The sequence below is a fragment of the Corylus avellana genome, chromosome ca3 (assembly GCF_901000735.1).
Source record: "Corylus avellana chromosome ca3, CavTom2PMs-1.0".
In the NCBI taxonomy this organism is placed as follows: domain Eukaryota; kingdom Viridiplantae; phylum Streptophyta; class Magnoliopsida; order Fagales; family Betulaceae; genus Corylus; species Corylus avellana.
The window spans coordinates 18,951,348-18,979,213 of record NC_081543.1 but is presented as its reverse complement, the minus strand read 5'-3'; the positions used below and the strand labels follow the sequence as shown (position 1 = coordinate 18,979,213).

Here is a 27,866-nt window from a genome sequence, read left to right as displayed (position 1 = left end):
AGGTGTTGTGCAAATTTATTTAACTCGCAAGTACACGAATCAATTGTAGTTAATGGATTGCAAGTGCGAGGTCGAACCCACAGGGAATTGTATTCTTGAAAGCAATTTTAAATCTAAATTAATTAAACCCTAATCTAGTTCCAAATTTTTGAGAGATTTTTCTGTTTGAATGAAAAAAAAACAAAAGCATGAGCAATTTAAAGTGATTGAAAGCTTATGATGAAACACTAAGGTTTCGGAATCCACACTCACAAATTCATAACAACATAATTTCATGATCTATAATATTCCCCAAAGTTCTCACATATAAATCTTAAGTTTGTTTTACTATTGCTTCAAAGAATTAATCAAAAGATCCCATGTATCCATTCATAACCCAAACCACAAAAGAAATCCAATATTCGATCAAATCATTAACTGTATCTGTAAATCACAAGAAAATATCCAATCTTTATCAAAACATCAATTGTATCCAGAGAATAAATCATAGGGGAAATCCAATTTTTAATAAAGAAAACCAAGCAATCAATTGTATTGAATAATCTTAAATCATCAAGTGTATCCTTGAATCACAAAAGATATCCAAGAGTTATTCAATCCAATTGATTAGAAGTAAAACAATAGAGCAATTAAACCATTAAATTGGGAAATATTACATACATGAAACAAAGTTGCTAATCATAAGTGAGGCTTCATCTTCAACCTTACTTGAAGGTTTAGCCTCTCATGTTATTGAAAGACAAAACAGAATTGATTGAATTCATAATGTAAAATCGAGTACTTACAAATAAGAATCACAAAGTAGAGATTCAAAAGTTAGGAAAACCTTAAACTCTCTTCTTTCTCCTCTGCAATCTTCAAATTCGTAGCCTCCCCAACTAATCTGATAATTCCCTATTTATAGACCTAAAACTTAGGGTTTTACAAGTTGAAATCGGATAAACTTCGTCCAGGTTTGTACAATTTAATTGCGGAACGATTTTGGAATAGTAAACTTCCGAATTAGGAAAATCCTATTTCACAATGAATTGTAGTATTTTAAGTTATCTTTCCAACGCCACTTGAATCACCTCAATCGTATATGTGAACGAAAAGTTATGATCAAAATACTGAGATGTGCAGAATCTGAATTTGAATCCAATTCGAAATTTTATCCAATCTTATCCTTAATCCGATTTAACCATTTCTTGGATTTGGTTAAACTTAACCACATCATCTAGGTCCTCTCAAAGTATGTTTTCTTCTAAAAAGTAATTTTTCTTCAACACCTACAAAATACTAAAAACACAAAACTAACACAAAACATCAGATAATAACACAGCTAAAGGATTAACAAAAGTAAATTAAGGGGTCCAAATATGCAATATTTGGCAATTGGCACACATCAATAGACGAAGACCACAAAGCGCAAGGCACCTGCGATCTAACGCCCAGCACAACAGGATCGATCGCAGTCCTGGGATTGATCGCACATGGGCTGCGATTGAGCGCACCCGTGCGTGATGGGCAAGTCAGCCGCTAGCCTTGATATGGAAGTGCAATTTCTAGGGTTTTGTAACTTTGTGCTAACTAGGGGTTCAAATCCTACGATTTTTAGGGTTTCTAGAGTATTTCTAATGCTTATAAATATGCCCTTAAACCTCTATAATATATATACAATTCCCAAGGAGAAGAATTGGAGCTCTTCAAGTTTAAGTTTTGGGTTTATTCTTTTCCTTTCTTTTATTTTATGAATATGTTTAACATCAAACTTATGTGTAACTAATTTACTTAATAGGGCTAGATTGAAGCCCTAGTTATGTTTAGTTAATGTTCAATATTGGCGCCTTTGTGATGATCATGTTGTGATATTTAACTTGATTAATTCCTGCTTTCATGAATTCCTTATATGTGTGTGCCTCATCAACATATGCATATGGTATGAACTAGTTAGTTAAATCAATTTGGATGACCGAGTCCTGGGTTTAGTAAAAGTAACAAAAGAAATCCACACCAGGTTCTTAGGTTAATCAACATGGGGAACCGGGAGTAGACACCCATGCCCTAGGCCTCATGTGTTTGTCGATTTTCACAGAATTATGCTTTCTTAAAGAACAACTTAGTAGACACTCATGCTAAATCCTTTAAGAAAGAAAAGAATTAGAGTAGACACCTATGTCTAATTCGTTGCTTAGGAAAATCAATAGCTTAAGGAGTAGACACCCATGCCCTTAGGTTGACAAACATTAGATATACATAACATGATTAAAACATTGGCATATTGTTATATTATCTAAATATAATTAGTAGTGGATATCAAAGCCCTACCTTTTTATCATTATCAAATCAAAAATCAATCTTTGTTTTGTTTTAGTTTTGGAATTTATTTTAAGCAAAATTTAGCAATCCTCGTGGGAATGACCCCGTACTTGCATCATATACTACTATGTTGATCTCGCGCACTTGCGGGTAAAACATTCAATTATTTGCCTATAATTTAGGTAGATATTTGTAACAACATCAATTTAGTGACAATTTGATATTTTTATCAATTCTAAAACAAAATCAACAATCCTCGTAGGATCGATCTTATACTTGTTGCACTATACTATCATTTGATCTTGTGTGCTTGCGAGTAAAACGTACTAAATATTATCTATTAATTTAGGTAGTAATTGGCACAACATTAGATATGGCTTAGTATCTTACTCATAAGGGTCCTCTAGAACCGCGTATAATGGTGTGTCGTATTTCGTTATAGCAGGATTGAGCAATGTTAGAGGATTCAAGCGAGCATACGCGGTAAGTATACACTTACGAACACTTTCCTTAAAAATGTGGGATATGTCAGTTGACTAACCACAAGTATGATATGAGCATGTCTACATTTTTGTAACTACTTAGTAACTGCTTTGATAACTAGTTGATAAGATGCATCATATGACATGGGCATCGGTATGTGCGGAATAATGGCCATGAGCTTACTATATAGACTTCATTCTATGGTCAAATATGTATGTGTGTGGGCTTTGGATTCAATGGTTTCGTGACCAGACGCAACCATTTCCTAATGGATGGTCATTATTGGACGAACATCATTAGTGGTGTGGGCCACCCGAAGTCGGACTCAGTCGTGCCACTAATGGGATGGACGGTAGCGTACGATGGTCGGGGCAGCAGCATTGTATTATAGGTCCCTCGGGACAGCGCCAACCATGCTGAGAATGGGTAATATCTCAAGTAGACCATACATGAGAGTTGTGACCTATAAAGCATTAGTTTTTCATGCATTAAAAAACTTAGGCGATTGCCGCCGGGAGTACACCACTCTTTTATTAACCAAACAATACTTTTATGGTATATTAACAGAGACAACATCTCTTTTAAATGTTTATTAAAACTACATGTTTATTTCTGCTTAAATGGATTCATGTCATACCTAATTGTAAGGTTTACGTAATAAGTCGTTAGACTTACGCTGTTATTACCCTTATAGAAAATCCGTCTCTAGAACCCAAGAGTGGCACGGCTGCCACTACGGACCTTGCTTTAGATTCTTTATGTTGTTATCAGGTTTGTTTAGCATCATTATTAGTTGCTCCATGTCTTTAATTTTGAGGAATATACTTATCCATTTAATGATTTAATAGTTTCTCAGATTTTATTTCACCTTTCTATCCATTAACTTTGATAATGCTTAGATCGGCGATTCCTCATTTAGCCACAAGTTGGTTAAATTGGGATAATTGCCAGTAACCCAGCCAGATTAGCCAAGGCTAATTTTGGGGGCGTTACAACTAGCCTATGATTTTCATGGGTTTCTAAGGCTTCTAGAGTTCTCCTAATCCCTATAAATAGGCCTTTAAACATTGAAGAAAGACACATGGCTACCTAGAGGAAAAATTCAGCAAATAATTATTGGAGGCATAGTAAAGTCATGAGCGGCTAAAACCCTTTATGTGGTATTAATGTAACCCTATCCAGGTACAATGGTTTGATTGTATCTTAATTTATAAATTTTCAGTTTATGCATGTTGCCGTTCTTGGTTGTATTTCGTGTTTTCTGGGTTTTTGTAGCTTGGAACTCGAATTCTTTTGTGAGTTTTTAATTTTAATGAAGTAATTTAGTTTCTTTATGATTTCTTTTGTCATGAGAGGCTAAATCTTCAACTAAGGTTGAAGATGAAGCCTCGCCATTGATTAGTTTTATATTTTTATGTTTTGTTCGTACAAATCTGACTTTAATGTAATGTATGTTCGTTTCAATTCAATTATGTGACAAAATTGTGTTTGATTGTGCCGAAGTTGGATATTCATTGTCTTTCATCCGACGGATACTTTGCATCTTTTGATTTACTTTGGATATCTATTGTCTTTTGTGCAAAGTATGGATACATTGGATCTTTTGAACTAAATTAGATATGCATTGTCATTTATAAAATGGATAGATTCATTGAATCTTTCAATAAGAACAATAGAACATGCATAGGTTTTAATTGTTTGTCGGATGTATGAACAAACACATGAGAATGTATGCTTTAATTTAGTGAGGTGGATTCTGAAAACCTTAGTGCCCTTTTTATCGTTTAATTATTTTATTTTGTTTTAGTTTTTGTTTTCAATTTCAAATGCACGACAAACTTCGGAACTAGGTTAAAATATGATTAGTTTAGATAAGAATTAGTTTTCATGGCACAATGCCCTATAGATCGACCTTGCACTTGCACACACGCTATATTGCACAAGACTCATGCGCTTGCGAGTACAATTAAATTTGTACATCAAATTCTCATGTTTTCATTCATGCATCCGACAAATAATTAAACCCTATATATATATTCTATTGTTTTTTTTATAATCCAATTGAATCATTCGATGATCCGTCTCTATTACAAATCACAACGAATATCCAATTGAGATCAAATCATCTACTGTATCCGTAAATCACAATGGATATAAGTCTCAATCAAATCATTCGATGTATCTGTTGGATGAAACACAACGAATATCCAACGTTTTCACGATTTATAAACAACAATCAATCACAATTTTGTCACACAATTGAATTGAAACGAACATACATTACATTAAACGACGGATTTGTACGAACAAAACATAAAAATATAAAACTAATCAATGGCGAGGCTTCATCTTCAACCTTAGTTGAAGATTTAGCCTCTCATGACAAAAGAAATCATAAAGAAACTAAATTTCTTCATTAAAATTAAAAACTTACAAAAGAATTCGAATTCCAAGCTACAAAAACCCAGAAAACACGAAAAACGACCAAGAACAGAGCCCCCGGCGCGTCTCCGTACGTTTACAATGGAAAAGAATGATATTTATAAGCTAATTTTAGGGTTTCAGCGCTGCCAGGTCAGCCGAGTGCGCTCGATTGCACTCGTGTGACATGTCTTCTGCTGCGTAGGGCGCGAGTGCGCTCGAGCACACTTCCATCCAGAATTAGCCTACTCTTGTGAAATATAAATTTGTATATCTTTGAGTTAGCTTTCCAATGACACAAAGATCGCCTCAATCCGAGCTATACAACTCTAGATATGGCTTTTTTAGTGGGACTCGTCGAGTGCGAATCATTTCTCGATCCCAATTTGCTGTCAATGCTCCATGAAGTGTCTTAAGCCCCACAATTAATGGAATGAGTTGCAAATATCACCTTAAAGCTGCATTTCTCTCTTAACAACCTGCAAATCACTAAAACACCAAAACCAACCAAAAACATCATAAATTAACACAGCTAAGAGCTTAACAAACATAAGTTAAGGGGCCCAAATATACAATATTTGACACTCATCACTCACAGCACACCCCCAAACTTGAACACAAGCACACTTGTTCCTGAAAAATAAAACACTAAAATAACAACGGAAAACAAAAAGAAACTAAAAATTAAACAACAGAAAAGAAATGAAAACAAACAAGAAATAAAAAGGATATGCTTTGAGGTGCCTCCCATAAGCTTTAAGTTTAACATCTTCAGCCAGACTGTGATTCTCCTTTTAAACTTGAAGCACCAATCTTTTTTTCTCTTGTACCAACGAGAATGAATTTTTCCTACTTCAGGGTGATTCCAAATGTCTCTAGATCGGGGCAGATCATTCTGAGTATTCTTCAAAAGCTTCTCTTCCAGAATGGAATCATGAACTGGAATAGCATGGGAAGAATACTCAAGAGGTTTTTCTACCTCAATGGTCTCCTTTTGCTTATCACATAGCCCCAACAGACTTCTCTCATGGCCTCTTGGTACTTCGGGAATAGGAGCTGATGTTGAAGAAGCCTTAGTGCTCTATTCTTTTTCTCGATATTGATCTTGTGGAGCCTCAATTTGCTTCTCCTTCTTCTCTTCCACTTGATTTTCAATCACTTCTTCACTCTTCAGTGTGATGATAGCTTGCTCATGATAGCAAATACTCTCATCCTCCATGTAGTATCCATTAGGATTGGCCACCGACTGACTTTGACACTCTTCTTCTTTTCTATTGAGAGTATCGTCTATCTTGCAGATGGATTGCATCAGTCGCTTACTTTCCTCTGCGTGGCTTTTAAATTCGTTGAGAAGAGCTGAAAAGTCATAACTTGTTGGAGGAGGTGGCTCTTCTTGGTATTGTTGAGGCCAATCGATGGAAGATGGCTCCTCTTCATAAGCTTCTATCTTGGCAATGTATTGCAGCAGTTGCATATTGGCCTTACTGTGGCTAAGACAAGAATATGATAGACCATAGAACTGCGGATAAGATTGATGGTGCAGTTCATGAAATTTTGGAGCATGATCTTTATGAGCGTGAGCGTGCCATTGGAGATTAGACTATTGGTTCCATGCCGAGTTATAGGTATCAAAATAGTCATCGTTCCCCAATTTAGATAACGATGTGTTCATATACCCATAAGAATAGTTAAAAAATTGTCTTGTTGAGGGATAATCTCTAACATGGTGATAATGATTATGGCAATATGAACATGGTCCATGAGGTGTTGGAATGTTTCCCCACATGTGTGAAGACAAAAATAAAAATAAAAATAGAAAGAAGTTAAGATCAAAAGGAAAATAAAAACTAACGAAGATGCAAACTCGAATGACCTTGCATGAAAAGAAAATAATTAGATCCGTAATTAAAACAGTTTCAGTGCTGCTGTCCGGATGTGCGGTCGATCGCATGGGTGCGCTCGATCTCCCTGGAATGGGCGCTCAAGCGCACCTCCGTAGGCAGCACAGGACTTGCGGAAAAACAGAAAATAGAAAAATTAAAAATTAAAATGAAAAAAAAAATAAACTAGGGAAAAAAATCTTAACAAAATTAAACAGTCCCCGACCACGACGCCAAAAACTTGTTGTGCCAAATACCCACTTAAATTAATAGGCAAATATTTGGTATGTTTCACTCGCAAGTGCACAAGATCAAAACGATAGTATAGGGTGCAAGTACGAGATCATTTCCACGAGAATTGTTGATTTTGTTTAAAATTGATGTTTTAAATTAAATATCAAGATTATCACGAAATTGATATAATGAAAAGAAATAAAAATTAATGAAAGTGTTAGGGTTTTGACATCCACGACTAATCAAACTAATTAAGATATGAATATTCCAATGCGCCAATCATACCGGTATACTTAATGCTTGTCAACCTAAGGGCATGGGTGTATACTCCTTAAGCTATGGATCTCCCTAAGCAACGAATTAGGCATGACATCTACTCTAATTATTTTCTTTCTTAAAGGATTTAGCATAGGTGTCAACTAAGCTGTTCTTTAAGAAAGCATACATCTATGGAAATCAACAAACACATGAATCCTAGGGCATGGGTGTCTACTCCCGGTTTTCCATGTTGATTACTCCAAAAACCCCAATGACGAGACTCCTTGTCACTCTATTAAGCCCAAGACTCAGTCATCCAAATTGACTTAAGTAACGAATTCATACCATATGCATATATTGATCAGGCACATTCATATGAGGAATTCAATTAACCAGAAAACAATCAATTTAACCAAAATATGATTGTAACAAAGGCGCCAAAATTGAAATCCTAAAAAGGCATGAGTAGGGCTTCAATCTAGCCCCTAACTAAAGAGTTTGTTACACATAGTTTAAATAAAGGAAAAAGAAAGAACCCAAAACGACTTAGCCTCCAAATTCTCCTCTCTGAAATTGTCTCTGGAATGGTGTGTGTTTCTATGAGGCTTAGAGGTCTATTTATAGGCTTTAGGAAAACCCTAAAAGCCTTAGAAACCCAGTAAAATCAGAGGTTTAAATCCTAGTCCAACTAGGATTTGGAAAACCTAATTTAATGTGGAAAAGGAGGCTGGCCGCATGTCTTTTTGCTGCAGCGCATGAGTGTGCTCTATCCCAGGTTTGTGCGCTCGAGTGCAAGCATGCGCTCAATCTCATGTATGTTGCGCTCGATCGTAGATGCATTCGAGTCTTCTTCTTGTGCGTGCGGGCACATGCTGCGCTCGCACCTTGGCTTGGGAGCTCGAGTGCTGATGCATTCGAGCCTTGGTCTTGTGCGCTCGATCGCATGTTCCAGCCTTTTCCCAAATTTGCCTTTTATGTTCAAACTTTCCAAAAATGCTTCATTTTCTTCCATGACCTACAAAAATACAGAAAACACCAAAAGGAAATAAAATAGCACAAAATAACAAGACTAAGAAATTAACAAATGTACATTAAGGGGCTAAATATGAATATTTTAGCACTTATCAAACATCGTCTTTAGGGTTCCCGATCTCTATCATGTTTGGTCTGATTGTTGGGGCGGCATCCTCTACATCAAAAAGCAAAGTTAGAACCGACTCAATTAGAACCAAGCAACCATCCTAGAAACTAAGTCCTAACAACTATCTAACTTATACTTTGGCGTGATCATTGCCTAGGCTTTCTTTTCCTCTTATCCTATATTTTTTTTTCAGAGCATAAGGCTTTGATACCAATTGTAACGACCCGATGGAAAAATCAATTAACTGGTAATTGACCCAACGGTTCGTCTACAAGCCCTATCCCTCGCGGGACAAGACATAAGAATCTTAACCTCTTCTAAACGATATAATTCAGCGGAAAACTTTAAACTATAGGAACATAAAAAAATAACTAGATATGACAAATAAAATCACCAGAGTAAAGATAAACCTCATAGCATAAATAGACCATCAAATGTACAGGTCAAAGACCAATCATCAAAATACAGGCTACAACCCAAAAGATAATCATTGTTTGGAAATAAAGCAACTAAACAGATTAATTCTTAATCTTAAGCAATGCCAGGGAGACAAGAATCTCGATCATGTCTACCCGCATGGTTCCTCCATCATCCCACATAGTCTTCAACCACACTGGGTCCATGCCCTCAAAAATAACTCTAATCAAATCCTGAGCTATCACACAAGTTTGGTCCATAGGCATCTTCTATGCTAGCTAACCGCGCAATTATGCATAATGGATGAGGAAAAAAAAACGAAGAGGGTAAGTCCAAAGACTTAGTGAAAATTAATGCACATAATACCCATATTATTATTTGTGATGAACTCCATTTGGTGAAGAATGCAACAGCTTGATCATGACAGTTATCCATAGATGCAATATAAATAGAGTACATGCTTATAATCATGAATAATAGTGATAGTTCAACAGTATGGTCTACCCGAGATATTACCCCTTGTTAGCAGGGTTGGCCCTATCCTGAAGGACTTGTAATACAATGCCGGTGCCTCAACCATTGTACTCTATCGTCCATAACACTAGTAGCCCGACCGAGTCCGACCTCGGGTGGCCCACACTACTAATTATGTCCATCTTGTAGTGACCGCCCGTTAAGGCTGTACCAGTCACGAAATAACCATTGAATCCAAGGCCCATATGTAGGGGTGTAAACGAGCTGAGCTTGAGCGAGCTTCCATTGTTCAAGCTTGGCTCGTTTAAATTTTACTCGAGCTCGAGCTCGAGTCGAGCTCAAGGGCGAGTCAAAATAATCGAGCTCGAGCTAATAATAAGTCGAGCCGAGCCAGCTCGTGAGCTGGCTCTTATATTTAATGTTTTTGTTTTTAAATTTTTTTTTTTAACTTCAAGTACTCTTAAACGGCTTAAGAAGTTAGTTTGCATATGAGTATTTGCTTAGCCTGGCTAGTCGAGTATGGAGCCTGAGTCAATACAGCAAGGCATTTGGTTTCAAAGAGAGAGGATATACATCCTTTTATAGATAAGCAAACTTAAAGATTGATGTTTTCTTAACAATGCGAGACAAGTTAACAGATTGCATTCAGACAACGCCCCCTACAAAAAATATTTTTTTAACGTCTCTCTCTCTCAATCCCCCTTACCAGTCACAACGGATCTTCCACCTGAACTCTCATTTCCAACTCTCTCACTCTCGCCCACCAGACAGGTAGTGATAGTATTTGGGTCTATTTGATTATTCAATAGTTTATGCCTTTCGCAATCTCCCTTAGTAGTTTCTGCTTAATTCTTCTTCCTTTCTTTTGGGTCTGCTCTAATTGAATCAAGGTCTTTTTAATGATTGCTCTCCCTCTCTCTTTGATCACGAAGGGTCTAAAATTTTTCATTCTCTAACGCTTAAATATAAATGCAATTTTAAGGTTTTAATAATTATGAGATTTATAATTAATTATGTATTACTTAGTTTATATATATACACGAGCTTATACGAGCTGTTCACGAGCTTAGCCGAGTCGAGCCGAGCTTGCTTCGTTTAATATTCGAGCCAGGATTTGTGTTCATGAAGTGCTTCATTTAATATTCGAGTCGAGCACGAGCCGAGCTTATGCGACCCGAGCCCGAGCTTGCTCGCGAGACGCTTCGCTCACTTAACAGCCCTACCCATATGTCACACACACATTTGACTATAAAGTTAACATGTATAGTAAACCCATGGCCGTTATCCCGCACGTATCGGTGTACTATGTCATACGATGCAATTAATCTTGTTCGTATTTTACATGCATGCTTTTACAAGTTTCAAGGTCATTATCTTGTTAAGTCGATTATTTTCAAAAAATGCTAGAGCTCATATGCAACAAGGAGTATATCGTGAGAGTTGTAAATATGCATGTTTTGGTACACAAAAATAATCGTGCATTGCGGGAAAATAAATGGTGAGCATTATATGAGTTAAAACTCACCTAGGTCCAATAAAGTCTTTGAGTATTCCTCCAAATGTCCCGGGTCCTCCAAATCTATGGAAAACCTTCTATTAGACCTAAGTCTAACTAAAACGAACCTAGAACATGAAAATAGAGGTTATCGGACAACTAGTCAAAATGGCGTTCCTTGAAACGTTTTTGGCCGTACGTTTCTACGTCAGTGCTAGACGTCGTACGTCTGCTCAGAGAGTTTCAGGTAGAATCTCATTTGTCCAAGCGTCCTCCTATCCTCCCAAACTCATTCTAAATCTATTTAAACAGGTTTGTAAGATCTCATATCTCAAAATAAGGCCTCCATGCATAAGAAAATACGTTGATCATAACGCAATGCTAACCCAACTTAAACAAAGGTCAAAAGGCACACCCTAGCTAAAAACTCAAACCAACAACTTAGTTAGGGTAGAAAACATTAAAAGAGCATAACGACTTTAAGAAACAAGTAGGGCTTAAATGGTTACCTCCACGAAGCCAAAACCTCCAAGGAATCCCTTCTTCTTCTTCTCCACAAACCACACTAACTCACACAAGGGGTTTCAGAGTGCCTGGGGGCATAAAATGGGTATGAGAGGGCGAGGGGTAGGGGTATTTATAGGTGAGAAAAAGGTGAGGTCACTACAAGTGATTCTAAAAAGTAACGTACGTTCGGTACTATAGGAGCGTAATTCTGGTACTGTTTACTCACCGGTCCAAATGTTGTATCATATGTACAAGTATTATCTAGGAGTTATCCAAAAAGCAGTGTATGTATTGTGGTCCCCCTACGTACGTCCATGTACTATTTGCACGCGTAAGTATGGTGGTCCCTCTCGTACGTCCGTACTAAAAACAAGAGCGTACGTATGATACTATTGGGGCGTACGTATGGTCAGAAAGTTTGAAATCTCCAAAAAGCCATTTTCAACTATCCCTAGTGATCCAAAACCTAAATTAACCCTCTAACTAAGCTATTCAAGCTTAGTTAATTATTTGAATCACTACAATTGATTAACAATTCTCTTGAAAAAGGAGGCTACCCCATCGACATAGGTCATATTTGGCAGATGAGCACAGCCCAGCCCTAGGACAAATGGGCTTTTGAGGGCTAAAGGCTAAATGGGTTTAGCTGGGCTTGAGCAGGCCTCAATAAATGGCATCACAAAATAGTGTGTACTATGTGTACATCAACTCTTATTCTATCATAAAACACATGTTAGATTTATTATTATTATTAGTTAAATTCTTTTTTCAAGCTGTTCTCTTAATTTCTTATTTTCTAAATATTTTTCAAAAAAAAAAAAAAAAGTAGAGTAATAAAGTTAAAAATTAATTGCAGTAGGTGTTTACTCATTACAAGTCACGAACACCTGGGTCACAAAATAAATTCCATATAATAAACTATCATAGAAGTGTCAAACTACCATAGCTTTAATGAATGAATAAATGTTGGTATCAATTAATATATCTTTCACTAACAATTAGTTTTGGTCGTTACAATGCATCTAACTATTATTTGACCATTATAATTAATTAGGATATCAATATCACTTCCCAATACGGAACCATATTATAATTATCTTATCCTAAGGTCTGATATAAATAATGCAACCATTGATATTTAATTCTACTTTTTGTCATAAAAAAGTTTAGAGAAAATTCCCATCGTTATCTCACAAAAAAAAATTGCCACATGGTTAGGCTACATTGTTAGTACAAACATTTTTTTATTTCTTGTTATTTTTTGGTCAACCATAAACAATTTTTTTAAAAAATTTAAATTTAAATTTTTTATTTTTTATCACCATCACACTTCCTATAATTAAGACATTTATTATGTCTGGACGTTTTGACACAAAATGTGGAATTGTCATCCATTGCATTTTTTTTTTTTAATTAAAATAGAGAAATCAAGCAAATGTATTAGAAAATTCATTTTAAGCACAACACTCTGCATCAATAATTTTAAAAATACATTGAAATTTTTTCTCATAAGACGTTGTTCTTTATTCATTGATAACGCTTCATTTGTTAGGTAGTGGGCCACGAATTGAGATCCCCTCGTATTTTTTAAAATATGAGATTTTCATATTTTAAAATTTGAGTCATCCATTTTACCTAACGGTCTAAATAAATATAGAAGTTTTTGTGTTGCTAAGACAATTAATTTTAGTTTTCAATTTGTTAAATCTACTTGCTTTAGTAACACAAATTTCTACAGTTGTTTAAACCGTTAGATGAAATGGAAGGCTCAGATTTTAGAATATGAGAATTTCATATATTATAAAATATAAGGGGATCCAAATCCAGTGGACTACACTATTAAGATGTCGCCTAATGTGATTAACCTTCCATTTATGCAAGCCATTTAAGTTCGTCATTCGAGCTTCCTCAATAAGATGTTCGTATCAGCTCCAACTTCTGCCTTCTTTTTTCAGTGCCTATGCTACTTAGAGAGTGTCACCTTCCAATATCACCTTATAAAAACCCAATTCACGACAAAGATTTACAGTCTTCAATGTGCCGTGGCCTCCACAATATCAAGTTCAATGATGTAATCTTTTGGTATTGACAATGTTGCCAACACCTCTCCTATACTATTTTTTATTATAACACTTGTTGAGAAATAGTCCCACATTGCGTGTGGACAAGATCTTAAGCATGTTTATAAGAAATGGACAACCCTCTCTTATAGAATAGATTTTATAAAATGAGTTATGCTCACAAATTTTTTCATGGTATCAAAGCTTACCACAAGACAAATGGAGACCCACACTATTTACTCCGTGATAAGAACCCGAAAAAATATCGACCTGCACGTGAAGGAGGGTGTTGAGAAATACCCATCTTTCTTCTATTTTTATTCATAGTCGCATTCCAATTTACTTTGATAAAGTTGTTCTTAGGGGCTTCCAACCGGATGTCCTTCAGCTTTTCCTTTTCTACCACCCCTTCTTTTCGAGAAATAGCTCGTTGATGAGACTCCAATGATTCAGAAGCACATCTAACTACTGCGAAAGGAGAGCTAACTGCATTTTCATGAATCAGGCGTTCCGTCGTGGCCCATATTGCCTTGCTACCACCGCCATGAAATTAGTAGCGATGAATGTTGAAATATAAACAACATAAAATATTATTGCAGTTGATATTGATCAATTGTTAACAAAATCTGATCAAAAGTAGTTATTATGTTAGGTAATTCTATATATTTTAATATTTGAATTACAAAAAGGAAATTATTATTATTATTATTTTTTTTAAAAAAAGAATCCCAGAAAATGCACAAGTTTCAACCTACTACCAATAATGGAAGGATGCCAAGTGGGCACTGGGCAGCCAGCTCTTCCAACTTGAAGACAGCGAACAATAAAAGGATAAAAAGGCATTGCCGGTGGTGGGCCCCACTGCATCATTGTTGGTCCACACAACAGTAAAAGAGAAAAGCTCGCCACAACCAAACTTCTCTTCCTCTTTGTTAATGCATTCCGACGGCTTTAAAGCAAAAACCTCACTATTTAGTATTTATGGGGATATATTAAAATTCCACATCTCACAACTAAATATTTTCATCAAACAATTCCCTATATTTATTTACTACCTTTAGCCAATCTTTGGCTGGAAAATTGTATTGATGATGGTGTGGCACTTGGATGTTATTATTATTTTAAAAAAACAATTATAAAATTAATCCATTTAGTTTACTTAATTTATAATTAGCTATTTGTGGTATCAAAATGAACTTAAAAATTCTTAAGATATGTCAAAAAAACATTTTACTCTATACAATCAAATTTTAGTTGATGAAATTTGGCTGTCAGACCCATTATATATATATATATATATATATATATATATATATATATATAATGGGTTAAATACTAAATATCCCATGGAGTTTTATTGCTTTATTTTTTTCTTTATATGATTTGATTTTTATTACAGGAGGTCCTTATGGTTTTGATAATAGGCCAAATTAGTTCTTCTGTCTATTTGACTTAATAGAAGTCCGCGTGGACCAATCAAATGTTGACACGTGGCACCTACTTAATTTTTTTTTAATTAAAAAAAAATTTAAAAAAAAAAGAAAAAAAAAATTGAGGGTGCTCGGCCATTTGGGGGTGGCTCGGCTACCCCCATGGAACCTAAACCACCTCCAATGGTGGATGGGAGTGGTTTTAACCATCCCCAATGGTGGTTGGGGCCCTTAGGGGTGGTTTCGGCCACTACTTAGGCTCCATGGGGCCACCCCCTAGGAGCCAAGGGGGTGGCCAAAACCACCCCCATCCGGCCAGATTGGGGTGGCTTGGCCACGAGCCACCTCTAATTTTTTTTTTCTTTATTTTTTTAAAAAATACATTTTTTTCTATTTAAAAAAATTTAAGTAAGTGCTATGTGTCAACATTTGATTGGTTTACGCGAAATTTCATTAAGTCAACTAATAGAATTTTACGTGGAGGATTAATTTGCTCTATTATCAAAACTACTAATAAAAATCAAACCCTAAAAAAAATAAAAAAATAAAACAACGAAACTTGATGAAAATATTTAATATTTAACCCAATATATTTTTCAAACAAAGGACAGGATGTAATCAAATGCCACATCCTTACTTCGGTGGATTATGGAGTGGTCGGGACATATTCCCTTTATCAAGACCAATTGAATCACATCATTATCTTTAGTCCCATCAAACCAGTCAAATTCTAACAGCATTTATAGTGATTATCTAGCAAAATGGTTAACTATTTATTTATTTATTTTTTCTAATTTAGCAAACTCATTTTCAAAATACGCGTCCAATTATTTATTTAAATTTATTTTTTATTTTTATTAAAATAATCATTTTTAAATTTTTTTATACAAACGAAAATAATGCAAATAGAAAATAAGATGATATCGTAAATAAAAAATCAGACGAATTCACTAATCCCAAATTTAAAATCAAACAAAAATCACATGAAAAATACCTGCAAATCGCAAATCGCCCGATAAGGAAATCACAAATCGTAGAAGGAGCAAGGAGCAAAATGAATAAAATAATTAGGCGTTCATCTACATTATCATCTCACTTGGGGGCGTGACATTGTTCATAAACACATTTTGCATAATTAGATGGATATTTTTTTTTACCTTTTTATCAGATATTTTAGCTAAAACAATAAAATGACTGCACTATTAAGAATGCTCTAACTAATAATTAAAGAGATATTTTAACTAATGAAAATGGTATTATAAAAAATTGAGATGTCATATAATATGGATAAATGGTATCATAAAAGATCCTATCTATTTCAATTAAAATAAAAACCGTAAATATGAGGTTGGGAGATTAATATTGTTACAATATTAATATGGGACAATTTTACCCAACTTTTAAGACTAACCAGATCCTCTCCCTTGCAGAATAATTTTGCCATTTTTTTAAGATTAACCGCATTCTCATCAGTGGTGGCATGTGGATATTAGTTTTTTAGACCAATTATTATTTAAAGGAAATTCTAAGAATGTGTTAAAATTCCTTTTTTTACTTAAAACAAAAAAAAAATTTGTGGGGGAGGTCACTGTCGCACATATACGGCCACGTGATCGCCCTCCTTGCAGAATTTATTCTCTTAATACTAAAATGGAAAATAGAAACACAGAAAATTTTTTTTTTTTAAAAAAAAAACTTGGGTCTTCTGACTACTCTCCGCGCATAGACAAAGGTAGCAGCAACTTTCTGAAACTTTTTTGAAAACTAATCTTCCGCTTTTTCACGAGCAATCGCTGAAAAAGCTAGGGTTCCGCCCCCGCCATACCCAAAGCCAAAGCTAAACCTACCTTACCTGTCGGTGCTTCTCTCTCTCTCTCTCTCTCTCTCTCTCCGATATCCAGAGCCAGGTTTTCATTTCCTTTTTTATGCTTCGGATTTTGTGGATTTCATAGACCAAAAGGCATTTGTCAGTGTCAGCAAAGAACCCAATTTTTTTTTGGTTGATTGCTTTCATGATAACGTATTTATGAAGCAAACTTTAGCGTTGGGGGAAGAACGTGAGCGAATTCACTGCTTCTAAAGGAGCCGCTGGATCTTCATCCCGTGATTTCTTTTTTGAGTGGTTTGGTTGGTTGGTTGGGGGAAGATTGAGGCTGTTTTTGATATGGAGAGCTTGGGAGATTCAGCACCTGATTCTGGGATATTATATGATTGTGGATTTCTCTAGGGGAAATATCGTGTAGTGGTAGCGATGGAGGATATAGGGCTGGTGAAGCAGGGGTGGAAATGCCTGCGGTCGCAGAAGGATGCGTGCTTGCGCGCGCGAATCGCGCTCGGTTGTTGCAAAGACAAGATTGGTGCGTTTCTGGAGCGGCATTGGCCCACGGTGTGCACCGGGACAGTCAGGCTCGGGAGGTTACTCCGGTTCTTGCTGCTGCAATGGAAGGACTGTTTTGTAAGGGGGTTTCGGTCATTGATCACATTGGGTTCAGCGGCGCTGCTGCTCATCATGTGGAGTTGCTTTCTTAGTCTTACTTCAATCTCTTGCTTAGTCTTTGTGCTTCTCAGTATGGTATGCTCCTTTTTTTTTTTTTTTTTCTTCCTCTTATTTATATTTTTACCAAAATCAAAATGCAGACGATTTTATTGATTTTAACATGGCTTGTTATGGTAATGCAGAAAGTAGCATATCCGTGAAAGGATTTGATTCTTTTATTGATTCATTGATGTATATTGAGTTTTTGCATTTCTCAGCACTCATTTTGTTAATTTTGTTTTTAGTCTTTTGACCTACATTGAATTGATTCCCCTGTGAGTAATGTTGTAAATAGAAGTAAACTTTAGTCATCCACAAGTTTCAATAACTTTACTACTAGTAGAAAGATTTTTATACCTAAAGTTTTAGTTAACAATCAGTTGATATACTAAAGCCTATCAGTGGCAATGTGGTTCACAAGTACAATCATTTTACAGATCTAATTTTTTTTTTTTAATAAGATCGACAAATATCTTTTTACAGTTCTAAATTTGGACTCACCAATTATGGCCTTTAGACAAGTTCGTACAAGTTTCCTTTTTGACACTTGAAGGTGAAGATTGTTCCCATATTCTACATCTACTATTTCCTTATTATACAAAACTGACAAAGCCACCGGCAAAAAATGAAGTCCTTGCAAGCTTTAAATATTTGATTTTTTCCTTGGAAGAAAAAAACAATTTCCCCTTCTGTCTAATGAATATACCTTTAAAATTTTCTTTTAAGAGTGAAAAACCGATCCTAGATATTATTGTAACTTGGTTTCTTATCACTTGGTTGATATTATGTTCTTTAAGGGTTTAATGAAGGTATATATGAGCCCATTCAACATTGATCGCTCTAATTATAGCATGTGATATTCATGCTTGCAATAACATATGAGCCCAAACAGGTTACAAGCATGAATATAACCCACTGCAATATTATTATTATTCCTTTATGGGTTCAATGAAACATATTTCAGTGGGTGGTTTACTATTCTAGTTACTAATTATTGATTATGGCTTGTGCTTCTTTTTTAGTTTGGTTTGACCGAGTTTTGTGACATGATGCAATCTTAAAGTTGGTCGATATTGTAGTGTGACATTGGTTTTTTTTGATAAGTATTGGAGATTCATGGTGTTAGTGGATATAAGGGATGTCCCAGAATTGCATAAAAACAACCACTCAAGTTATCATTGATTAGACTTTCACCCTTATATTGGTTTCATTCTTTAAACAATTCACTTTTCACCCTTTTTATCTCTCATTTTTTAAATAAACAAGTAATTTGTCAAGAAAAAAAGATCAAAAAGCGGCACAACCCATGACACAGGAGGTGTAACACCTACAAAGGTTCTAGTATCTGATGTTTAAAAAAAATAAAACTTCAATTGAAAATGAGAAACAACTAGAAGCTACCATCCAATCTTTGAGAGAACGGAAAAACAAAAGCTTCCACTACGAGACCAAAGTTTCATGCCCCACCGCTATTATTCTTTTTTGCATTTTAGTTGTAAATCTCACTAAGAACGGGTGATTCATGTTAATGTATAATGTTTTATTGGTAAATGATAACTGGAGCCTCACTTTTTTCTCATGTTCAATATTTTCGAGTTGTAGCTTCAAGAATAGCTAAAAAATGTCCGAGTATACTATCTTAGGAAATCTTACTATAGATTTTTGGCCTTCTCACTTTTTCATAAGGTTGCTTTTCTTTTTTTTTTTCTTTCCCCCCCTTTCTAGTATGAGAACTTTTAGCATCTATGTTTATATTGATAGCTGTTACTTTGAGGCTTGATTTAGAAACCCTAAAAAAAAAAAAATTATTGTGTATTTACTTTGTTGAGTTGCAGCAACTTAATTGATCTTATAAATGAAATTTTGATAACAATGTCACTTTTGGGGTGGATATTTCAGGGTGCTGCTGGAGTTGCTATTAAGTACTTGGGCTACACTCCGGGAATTTTTATTGTGGGGCTATTTGCTATTCTACTTTTATGGATGTATGCGAACTTTTGGATAACAGGAACATTGTTTATAGTTGGAGGTATGGTTTGGTTTCTTTTGCTATGGACTTGAATTGATTTGTACAACAATTTTATTAATTTCACTATCTTGTATCCCCACCATCCTCATCATCTGTTGCGAAGATCATGAGGGTGGTCTACCCATTATATTGATGATGTTGCAAAACAAGGTGTGGGATGATCTACTTATTGGCTTCTATACAAAAGTGCACTTCGGAAACAAAAAGTATCAGAAATTTTGCTTTTGTGATTTGGTTCTTGGCATCACTTGAAAGTCGATAAGCGTTGTGTTTTTTTTTTCTTGGTTGTTTTTGTTTTCTAATAATTTCTCTTATAAGTGACCATCAATAAGAATATGATTGTAGAATCACAGTTTACATATTATGGAATAACTGTTTTATTTAGGTTTCCATAAACCCAGCTGGATCCATCTATTTCATATACCAATATTATGCTAATAAAAAGCAAAATCACAAGTCTCAGCAATATATTTGAAATCTGAAGATTAACTGGATAGGAAGCATCCCAAGTATGCTTTCTGAGCTCTTTTCCTCTAGGCTGCCTATCTTCCACTAACACCTACCTAAGCCTGATGGTCCTAGGAGCTGAAACTTTCTAGATGGTACCCTCATGTCTGAGCTGCAAAAAGTAGATTACATGTATGCCTCATGGACCATACAGGGTTTGTAATTTGTATGGGTTAATGCGATTGCTTACTGTAAGCATGGAAATGCTCCTTTTTGTAGTTGCTCAAAGACAATAGCTAAAATTTTAATTACAGATTGAAATATCAATTTTATTGAAAAGTTTTTGTTGTTGATAACTTTAATCCAGACCAAACTAGATGTTGCTATTAAATCATATTCAACAAATCTTGATGCCGCTATTAAATCAAATTGGACACAATCCTGACCATTTATTTTTTGGAAGTCTGAACATCAGAAAGTAAAGTGACTTCTGGATGTTTTTCTGATGGAAACAAATTTCTATGGCATATTACTTGAAATAGAGGAACTTTGCAGTGTTTAGGAGGTGGTAACTGGCAAGTTATATAAAAATACATTAGACCCTCCAAGCATTTATATTTTTTCTACCAGATGCTGCTCATTTATGTCTGTATCATATGGCTCTTGGTAAAATGCTATTTACTTGTAAGTGTGCTTATGTACAGTTGTGCATGATATCATTTCTATGTTGGATTTTTCTAATAGGAAAGGTCTGCTTCATTCTCGTTACGTGATCCATGACAACTCACTTGACATTTTCCTTTAATCTATTATACAAACCATCTGTCCATTTGAGGTTTCATTTTTCATTTCTACATTTGAAGTTTCTAGATATAGTTGTTAAATTGTGAATGGTATCATAAAAATGAGTTATATATATCTTTGTATCATATACCATATTGTGTCCTATTTTGTGTTCCTTGGCAAATACATATTATTGATTATATATATTAAAGATACACATTGAAAAATGAAGCATAAAGTAAAACATTACTGTCTTCAATATAATTTCTCATTTCACACTGCATTTTGCATTTCCCTTTTTATTATCTTTACAATTTTCTTTCATATCTTCTCTGACAATTCTCTCTCTCTCTCTCTCAATTACATGTAAATTTTTTAAAAAGGAAATCTAGTAGAATATTTTAATTTTTCTTAATTCTCTGTGCAAGAAACAAGCATTCTCAAGACTAGTGTTAAATGGTGTTTCATTTAGATGATAACATCCTTTTCTTTTTGGAATAATGGTTTCACCTAACTTCCAATCTTTTGCTCTTTTTTTTTTTTTGGCTTATGGATTTATTTATTATCTATTGCTATAATGACATGTGCAGACCAGTCTTACACAGGTTCTCTTATTTTCTACTTCTCATTCATCTTTAAACAAATAGTTGATAAAATATTAGATTAGCAACCTCACGTACAACTAATAATAACACATTGAAAGACTCCAATTTAGTTTTACTGGAGAATTTTTTTTTTTTTTTTTTAAAATATGAAGACTTTTACAAAAAAGTAAATGAAATAATGTAAATCAAGCATATTGAGTGTATCAGGCGTCTATTGTTATTACATGTCATTTTTTTTATAAGAAATTCAATCTTATTAGAAAGCACAAAGGGGCGCAATCCAAGTATACAGAAAGTATATAGGAGAGACCCCCAATTTATTACGTATCATGTTGTAAAACATGTGTATTTTATCATGCAGATACCCTTACATTTGAAACACTTACAAAATGTGTATAAAAAATGGTTAAAAGGTGAATTGTGCTGTAAAACTATAGTGCATCATGAGATACTAATAACTATGCATCTAATCTGACCTTTATCTATCTGCTCAACTGCAGCTTTTCTATTTATATTAAGGAAAGTGCTCTATCATACAAATGCAGGTTATTTATTCTCCCGAAATCATGCGCGGTTGGTGGTCTTAATGGCAGTGATATATGGCAGTTACTGTGTCCAAGTTCAAGTTGGATGGCATGGTGTTTTTCTCTCAATAAACCTTGCATTCTTATCTAGTGATTTATTGAATTTTTTACTCCAATGGTGTGATAATATGAGTGAAAGTACACACTTTGAAGAGGAGAAACCGTCAGAAAGTGTTATGGAGGATGACTTTTCAGAAGAAAGTGAATACTTTGTTCCTACTTCTGAATCTGAAAACTTGCACTCATGTAAATCATCCACTAAGCGACCTGTGACTTTATCTGTCATCAGTAACTACAAAGAGTCTACTGCTAGCAAGGTGGTCAAAGAACAGACAACTTCAGTTGATGAGATGAAAAGAATATTAAGTAGTGCAGATCATTATGAAGCATTGGAATTCCCTCGACACAAAATGATTGATGCAACGATTTTGAGAAGGGAATACCGGAAGAAGGTTTGCAAAATTTTCACTTGGCCTTATTGTTTTTTGTAGCACCTATTAGGATCTCTCTCTCTCTCTCTCTCTCTCTCTCCTCCCGAGTGCATAGCCACGTTTGATTGTAGGCGTAGGCAAAATTTCACCTCTCCCTCATGTTGTTTAGTAGGATGGAAGGAAAAGAGAAAGGAAGGTGAGTGTAAAGATTAAGATTACTATTATATCCTTAGTTAAATGGTTTAAAATGGGGACAGAAGTAAAATTTCACACTTTTCTCTTAACAAGCCCTCACTCTCCCTCTCTCTTCACCTCTCCCTTCCTTTTTTCCTCCCACTAAAAGATGGATTCAGCCTTGCTCTCTCCTCCTACCCCCCTCCACCCTCTCTGTCAAAATAAACAGTGTTTGTCTACTCTCTGCTTCGACTCAACCACCTAACCTTCTAGAAAAAATCTGAGTGATAGCAGCTTTGAAATGTTCACTAGGGTGAAGAAGGTACTTGAACATATGCCTATTACCAAAAGGAGTATCATTCTAGTTTTTGAACAGATTTAATTAGCTTTTGATGTGCACTAGAGTTAAACCACCTTGCCTGTACTTTGACCTAATCTTTTTCTTTTATTTTGTATTTCTTTATGTTGTTTTTTCATTTAATTTTTGCAGGCCATGCTTGTGCATCCTGATAAAAACATGGGAAGTCCACTAGCCAGTGAATCCTTTAAGAAACTTCAATGTGCATACGAGGTAAACATCATTGATAAGTGCTGTTTTACTCTTGTTATTATGTTTTCTAGTTGCTACTTCATACATGGCTGTGATGGAATTGAACGGCTTTACGGGGGTGGTTTTGGTTGTGGTCCTTTTGCAATTCATAATGGGCATGAATATTTAGGTTCTTTGTGATTCGACAAAAAAGAGAGACTATGATGAGCAGTTGAGAAAGGAAGAATCCAGGACTAGGAGCGTTTGTCAAAAGTCCCATGGTGCATCACATCAGGTAAATCATGTGGTATTGCTTAGTTTTTTCTTTTTTTTTTTGGAATTCCATTTACTTTTGGGAGTATTTATCCACTTGTGACTTTTAACTTTGGATGAAAAATCATGATAAAACTCAGGAAAAAGAAAAGTCGTAGATACTTATGTTGTATAATATGTAACATAGTACTGTTTTCTCAGAAATTTTGTGCTATCTTCTTGATGAATTCACAACATGTATGCGATCTTTATCTAGGCTACGTATCTGTAAATGTAATTTTTTGTTTCTTTTTCTGTCGCCCATCTTATCTATTATGCACTCTGATCTCTCATTGTTAAACCAATGAGGCAAAAGTTCAAATGGGGAGCAAAATTGTTCTGAGTTGTAAGATTTATCTTTGCTAATGGAAACCTGCCTTTGGTCATGTCTTTAATTAATGAAAGCTGATGCAAAATGCTGTACTTCTTTTAAGTCCTTGCATGTGGGTGAGTTAAATCACTGATGCTGAGTTATAACATCAAAAGAAAATTCTTAACCATACTCCTACCATGAGCAGGATAATCCTGATTATCGCTCTGAAGAGTCGAGGCGTATACAGTGCACCAAATGTGGCCATTCACATATATGGGTGTGCACCAATAGGAGTAAGGCCAAGGCAAGATGGTGTCAGGTTACTCTCTCTCGCCATCTGCCAATTTCTGCACTTCATTTTTGTGTACATGAGTTGTGAGACTTGTTTTGGTATCAGGATTGCCGTCAGTATCATCAAGCCAAGGATGGAGATGGATGGATTGAATACAGAGGCTCGTTGGCCTTTGAGTGTTCTCAGAAGGTAATTAATATGTACATATGTATATTGTTCAGGTCTAGTGCCGAGGGTAATGTAAAAAGCTATTGTCATCACACATCTGAAATCCTACACGCACACACATGCCCACACATGCAAGCGGGCATGTGTTTGTGTGTGTGTGTAAAGTAATGACCACTTAAGACATTTAGGTTTTCATAGTAGGGCTTCTGCAGCTAATATTCCATTTGTAGCTCTATTAAAGATCATATGCGCTAGAAAACTTTATGAGTTGTAATTCTACTAAGCAATAGTTTTTCTGGCAAGGCAGGAAAGAAAGCACAGTAGCTGCATTCGAGCAGCAGTCAATGGTTGTATTGCATTGCTTGTAAAAATATATGTTTGGAAGTTACTCATAATCATATTATCCCTTGAATTTCATTCAGTTTCCTCATAAATTGAGCAGTTTTTTCTATGTGAATTTATCAATTTTCTTATGTTAAAGTATTGATTAAATGATTAAATTTATTTCTTATCAGCTTAAGCTTTTAGGATAAGTGGTGATTTAACGTCTTATATGTAGAGATCAAAAGTTTTGTATAAGAAGTGTTGAACAGAAGTTATATTTTGAAATCCCCTAGTAATGCTGCTTTTGGAATAAATTTGTTAATAGCTGCTGGAGTTGCTAAACAAATATATATTGAGGAAGATTTATGAGTTAAAGTAGTGGTAAGGGGATAGTGTAGGGTTGGGGTAGATATTTGGTTTAACTGTTGGGGGGGGAGGGGTGGGAGTTGGGGTGGTGTGGAGTTAATGATTGAGGGGGTGGTGTGGAGTTAAAATCATTGTCTCCATTAGATATCATGTTGATGAAGTTGCTCAAAAGTTCATTGTACAAACCCCATTTTTGTGCTTATTTGAGTTCACCACCATGACCATGCATGTTTGCTTTGTTGCATCAAATCATTATCAAATAATTGTCGATGTGTTTCCTAATTAATTATACTTGTGTGATTATTTATTAAAAAAAAATTACTTGTTTGATTGGCATGCAGTATTCATTTAGAAGTTTGGTTTCTTGTCTTTTAGGTGGAAATACCACGTGCTTTCGTCTGTGCTGAGAGCAAAATCTTTGATGTATCAGAATGGGCTATCTGTCAGGTCAGTGGTTTGAATTTTCATACCTATAATTCCTGTGGCCATGTAGTTGTTTTGAGTTTTAGAGTATGATGTGGGACCTGACTTGAGCTTTGTCTGACCTGCCTAGATTAGAGAAAACAAGGGGATAATTAGGTCAGAGGAAGAAAAAATGCTAATTTATTTATTGGATCAATCTAAGATAGGAGAGCGGAGGCTGATGTACTAGCTTTTATGCACATTGAATTTGGTTTTGATTCTCCTTTCTGCATTATTTACTGTGGACATGATATATGGTCCTACTGTCGGAGGAATGAAAGCACCTGCAGTTGGGTGGACTGCCCTTGCCCTAGCAAATGTAACAATGTGATTGTTACTGTTTTTTTTTCTTATTAGGTATTGGATAACTTTTTTCTTGCACTTCAAAATTTTATAATTCCAAGGTGATTTGCTCTGATTTTTTTTTTTTTTTATTTTCATCCTGAACAAACCCCAAACTGGGTTGGAGGAATTTCTTCCAACCCAGTATATTAAACTGATATGTTCGAAATGTACATGATTATTCTAACGCTTATTTTTAATTTTCACATGCATTTTTAATAGAGCATGTGAAAATCACGTACATGTCAGTTTAATCGATTGGGTTGGAAGAAATTCTTCCAACCTACTTTGGAGGAAAACTATCCTTTTATCCTATAGCCTTGCGAAATAGCTTTAGTTTTTGATATTTCAGCAGTCACTGGCTTATTTTAGCCTTGCTGTGAAATAGCTTTAGTTTTTGATATTTCAGCAGTCACTGGCTTATTTTAATGGGTACCCACTGAGTGTGCAGCAGCTAGTTTAATGGCTTTTGTTGTCTGTTCATCATGTTTTAGGAAAGAAGGTAATAACGAAATGGAAAAAGTGACAATTGGTCTTCTACAACTAAATTATGTTTGGGTTAGGACTCTTGAGAACTTGTTAAAGTTGCAGGAAATATGGATGTTGTCATTGGCCTATAGTATCTTGCAATGTTTTTATAGGCATATGAAGTTTTCCTATCATAGTAGAGTGCGATCTGAGAATGAGGGCTACTAGGGATTGTTAATCCCGCGAACAACTGATAGATACCTGCAAGTCTTATGGTGTTTGTTTGTGTTGCTTCACTTTAGGCAAAAAAATGGTTGAGAAAATGATTGACATTTTTGTACATGATCAATTCCATCTTGAGTATTTACCTTTCGAACTGCGTTGTGCAGGGAATGGCTTGTAGGCCCAACACTCACCGTCCCAGCTTCCATGTAAACATGGTTGGGCTGGAGAAAACTCAACGATCCAAATCCTGCAGATATCCATGGGATTTGGATGCGGAAATGCTGGACGAAGACGAAGAAGCATTTGAGTTGTGGCTTCAGCATGCTCTGGCCTCTGGCTTCTTTTGTGAAAGCTCCAAACGCAGGAAGAGCTGGAGCCCGTTCAACTTGCATCACAAGAAAGGGAAGAAGCAATGGCATCGAAGAACGTCGTGCTGAGTAGTAGAGGGTAAAAGTTGTCTTGCCCATCATCCCAAGGGGGGACTGCTGAAATCAAGGGTGAAAATGATGGGTGGAATTTGTACATGCAATCACTAGGAATTCCATTACTTCTGGTAGGGAGGAAGGCCTAGAATACTTGACACACCGCCTCACGCATGCTAAGAAGAATGTAGATTGGTTAGAAAACTTTATTTGTGTCCATGGATTTGAGAAATGCCCAAGTTGGAGCTGTAAATTTTTCCCTATAATGTGCCAAGACTTGGAATTCTCAGGTCTAACCAGTGACATTGAAAAACCTTGTTCGACTCTTACTAGAAAAGGGATTCCAAATGTGTACATACTCCACCTCCCCATGTGAATGCAAATTCTTGTTCAAGTCCAAAAATGGCCCATGAGTCTATCCATGACCCACAATTTTTCAAAAAAGGAGGCATTTTCTCCTCTTCTCCTTGCTTGTAGCATTGAAAAAGTAAACTGAGCCTCGCAAATATGTAGAGTAAAAAATAGATGAACTAACCTGAATTTTCACGTAGAAGAACAAAATACAACAGTCCATATAAGAGAACAGTTTATTTTTAGTTGTTCTAAGGCATTTTTTTAATCGTTTCAACTAAATTTAGGTTTTCTAAATGCTATTTTCAAAAAATATGATTTGTTTTTACGAGTAATATAAGACAAGCATAAGGGGCGTTCCCACTGTCCAAATCATAGGTAGAAGTTGGGGGCAGGACGGGGATGCTCATTGAGAATAAAGAGGAAGCGACCCATTTGTAAGTTTTGCAAATTGGGTTGGAATTTTTTCGACCTAGTTTTCGAAAGTATTATGTGTTATTTGAGCACGAAAGAAGCACTTTTATTATTATTATTATTATTATTATTATTAACAATCATTTGAGCATGTACAAATGACAGGAAAGGAAAAAAAAAAAAAAATTGTT

The 27,866-nt window shown here is 35.4% G+C and overlaps 1 protein-coding gene across 1 annotated transcript; it reads left to right on the top strand.

The window, feature by feature from the left end:
• The first annotated feature begins 16,789 nt into the window (after nucleotides 1–16,789).
• LOC132175000 (uncharacterized) lies at nucleotides 16,790–27,266 on the top strand. The gene is made up of 9 exons (XM_059586789.1): nucleotides 16,790–17,670; nucleotides 19,534–19,663; nucleotides 22,044–22,534; nucleotides 23,178–23,258; nucleotides 23,407–23,511; nucleotides 24,047–24,160; nucleotides 24,239–24,322; nucleotides 25,367–25,438; nucleotides 26,653–27,266. The coding sequence occupies exons 1-9, from the start codon at nucleotides 17,350–17,352 to the stop codon at nucleotides 26,923–26,925; spliced, it is 1,671 nt and encodes a 556-aa protein (XP_059442772.1). The 5' UTR covers nucleotides 16,790–17,349; the 3' UTR covers nucleotides 26,926–27,266.
• The last annotated feature ends 600 nt before the right edge of the window (nucleotides 27,267–27,866 follow it).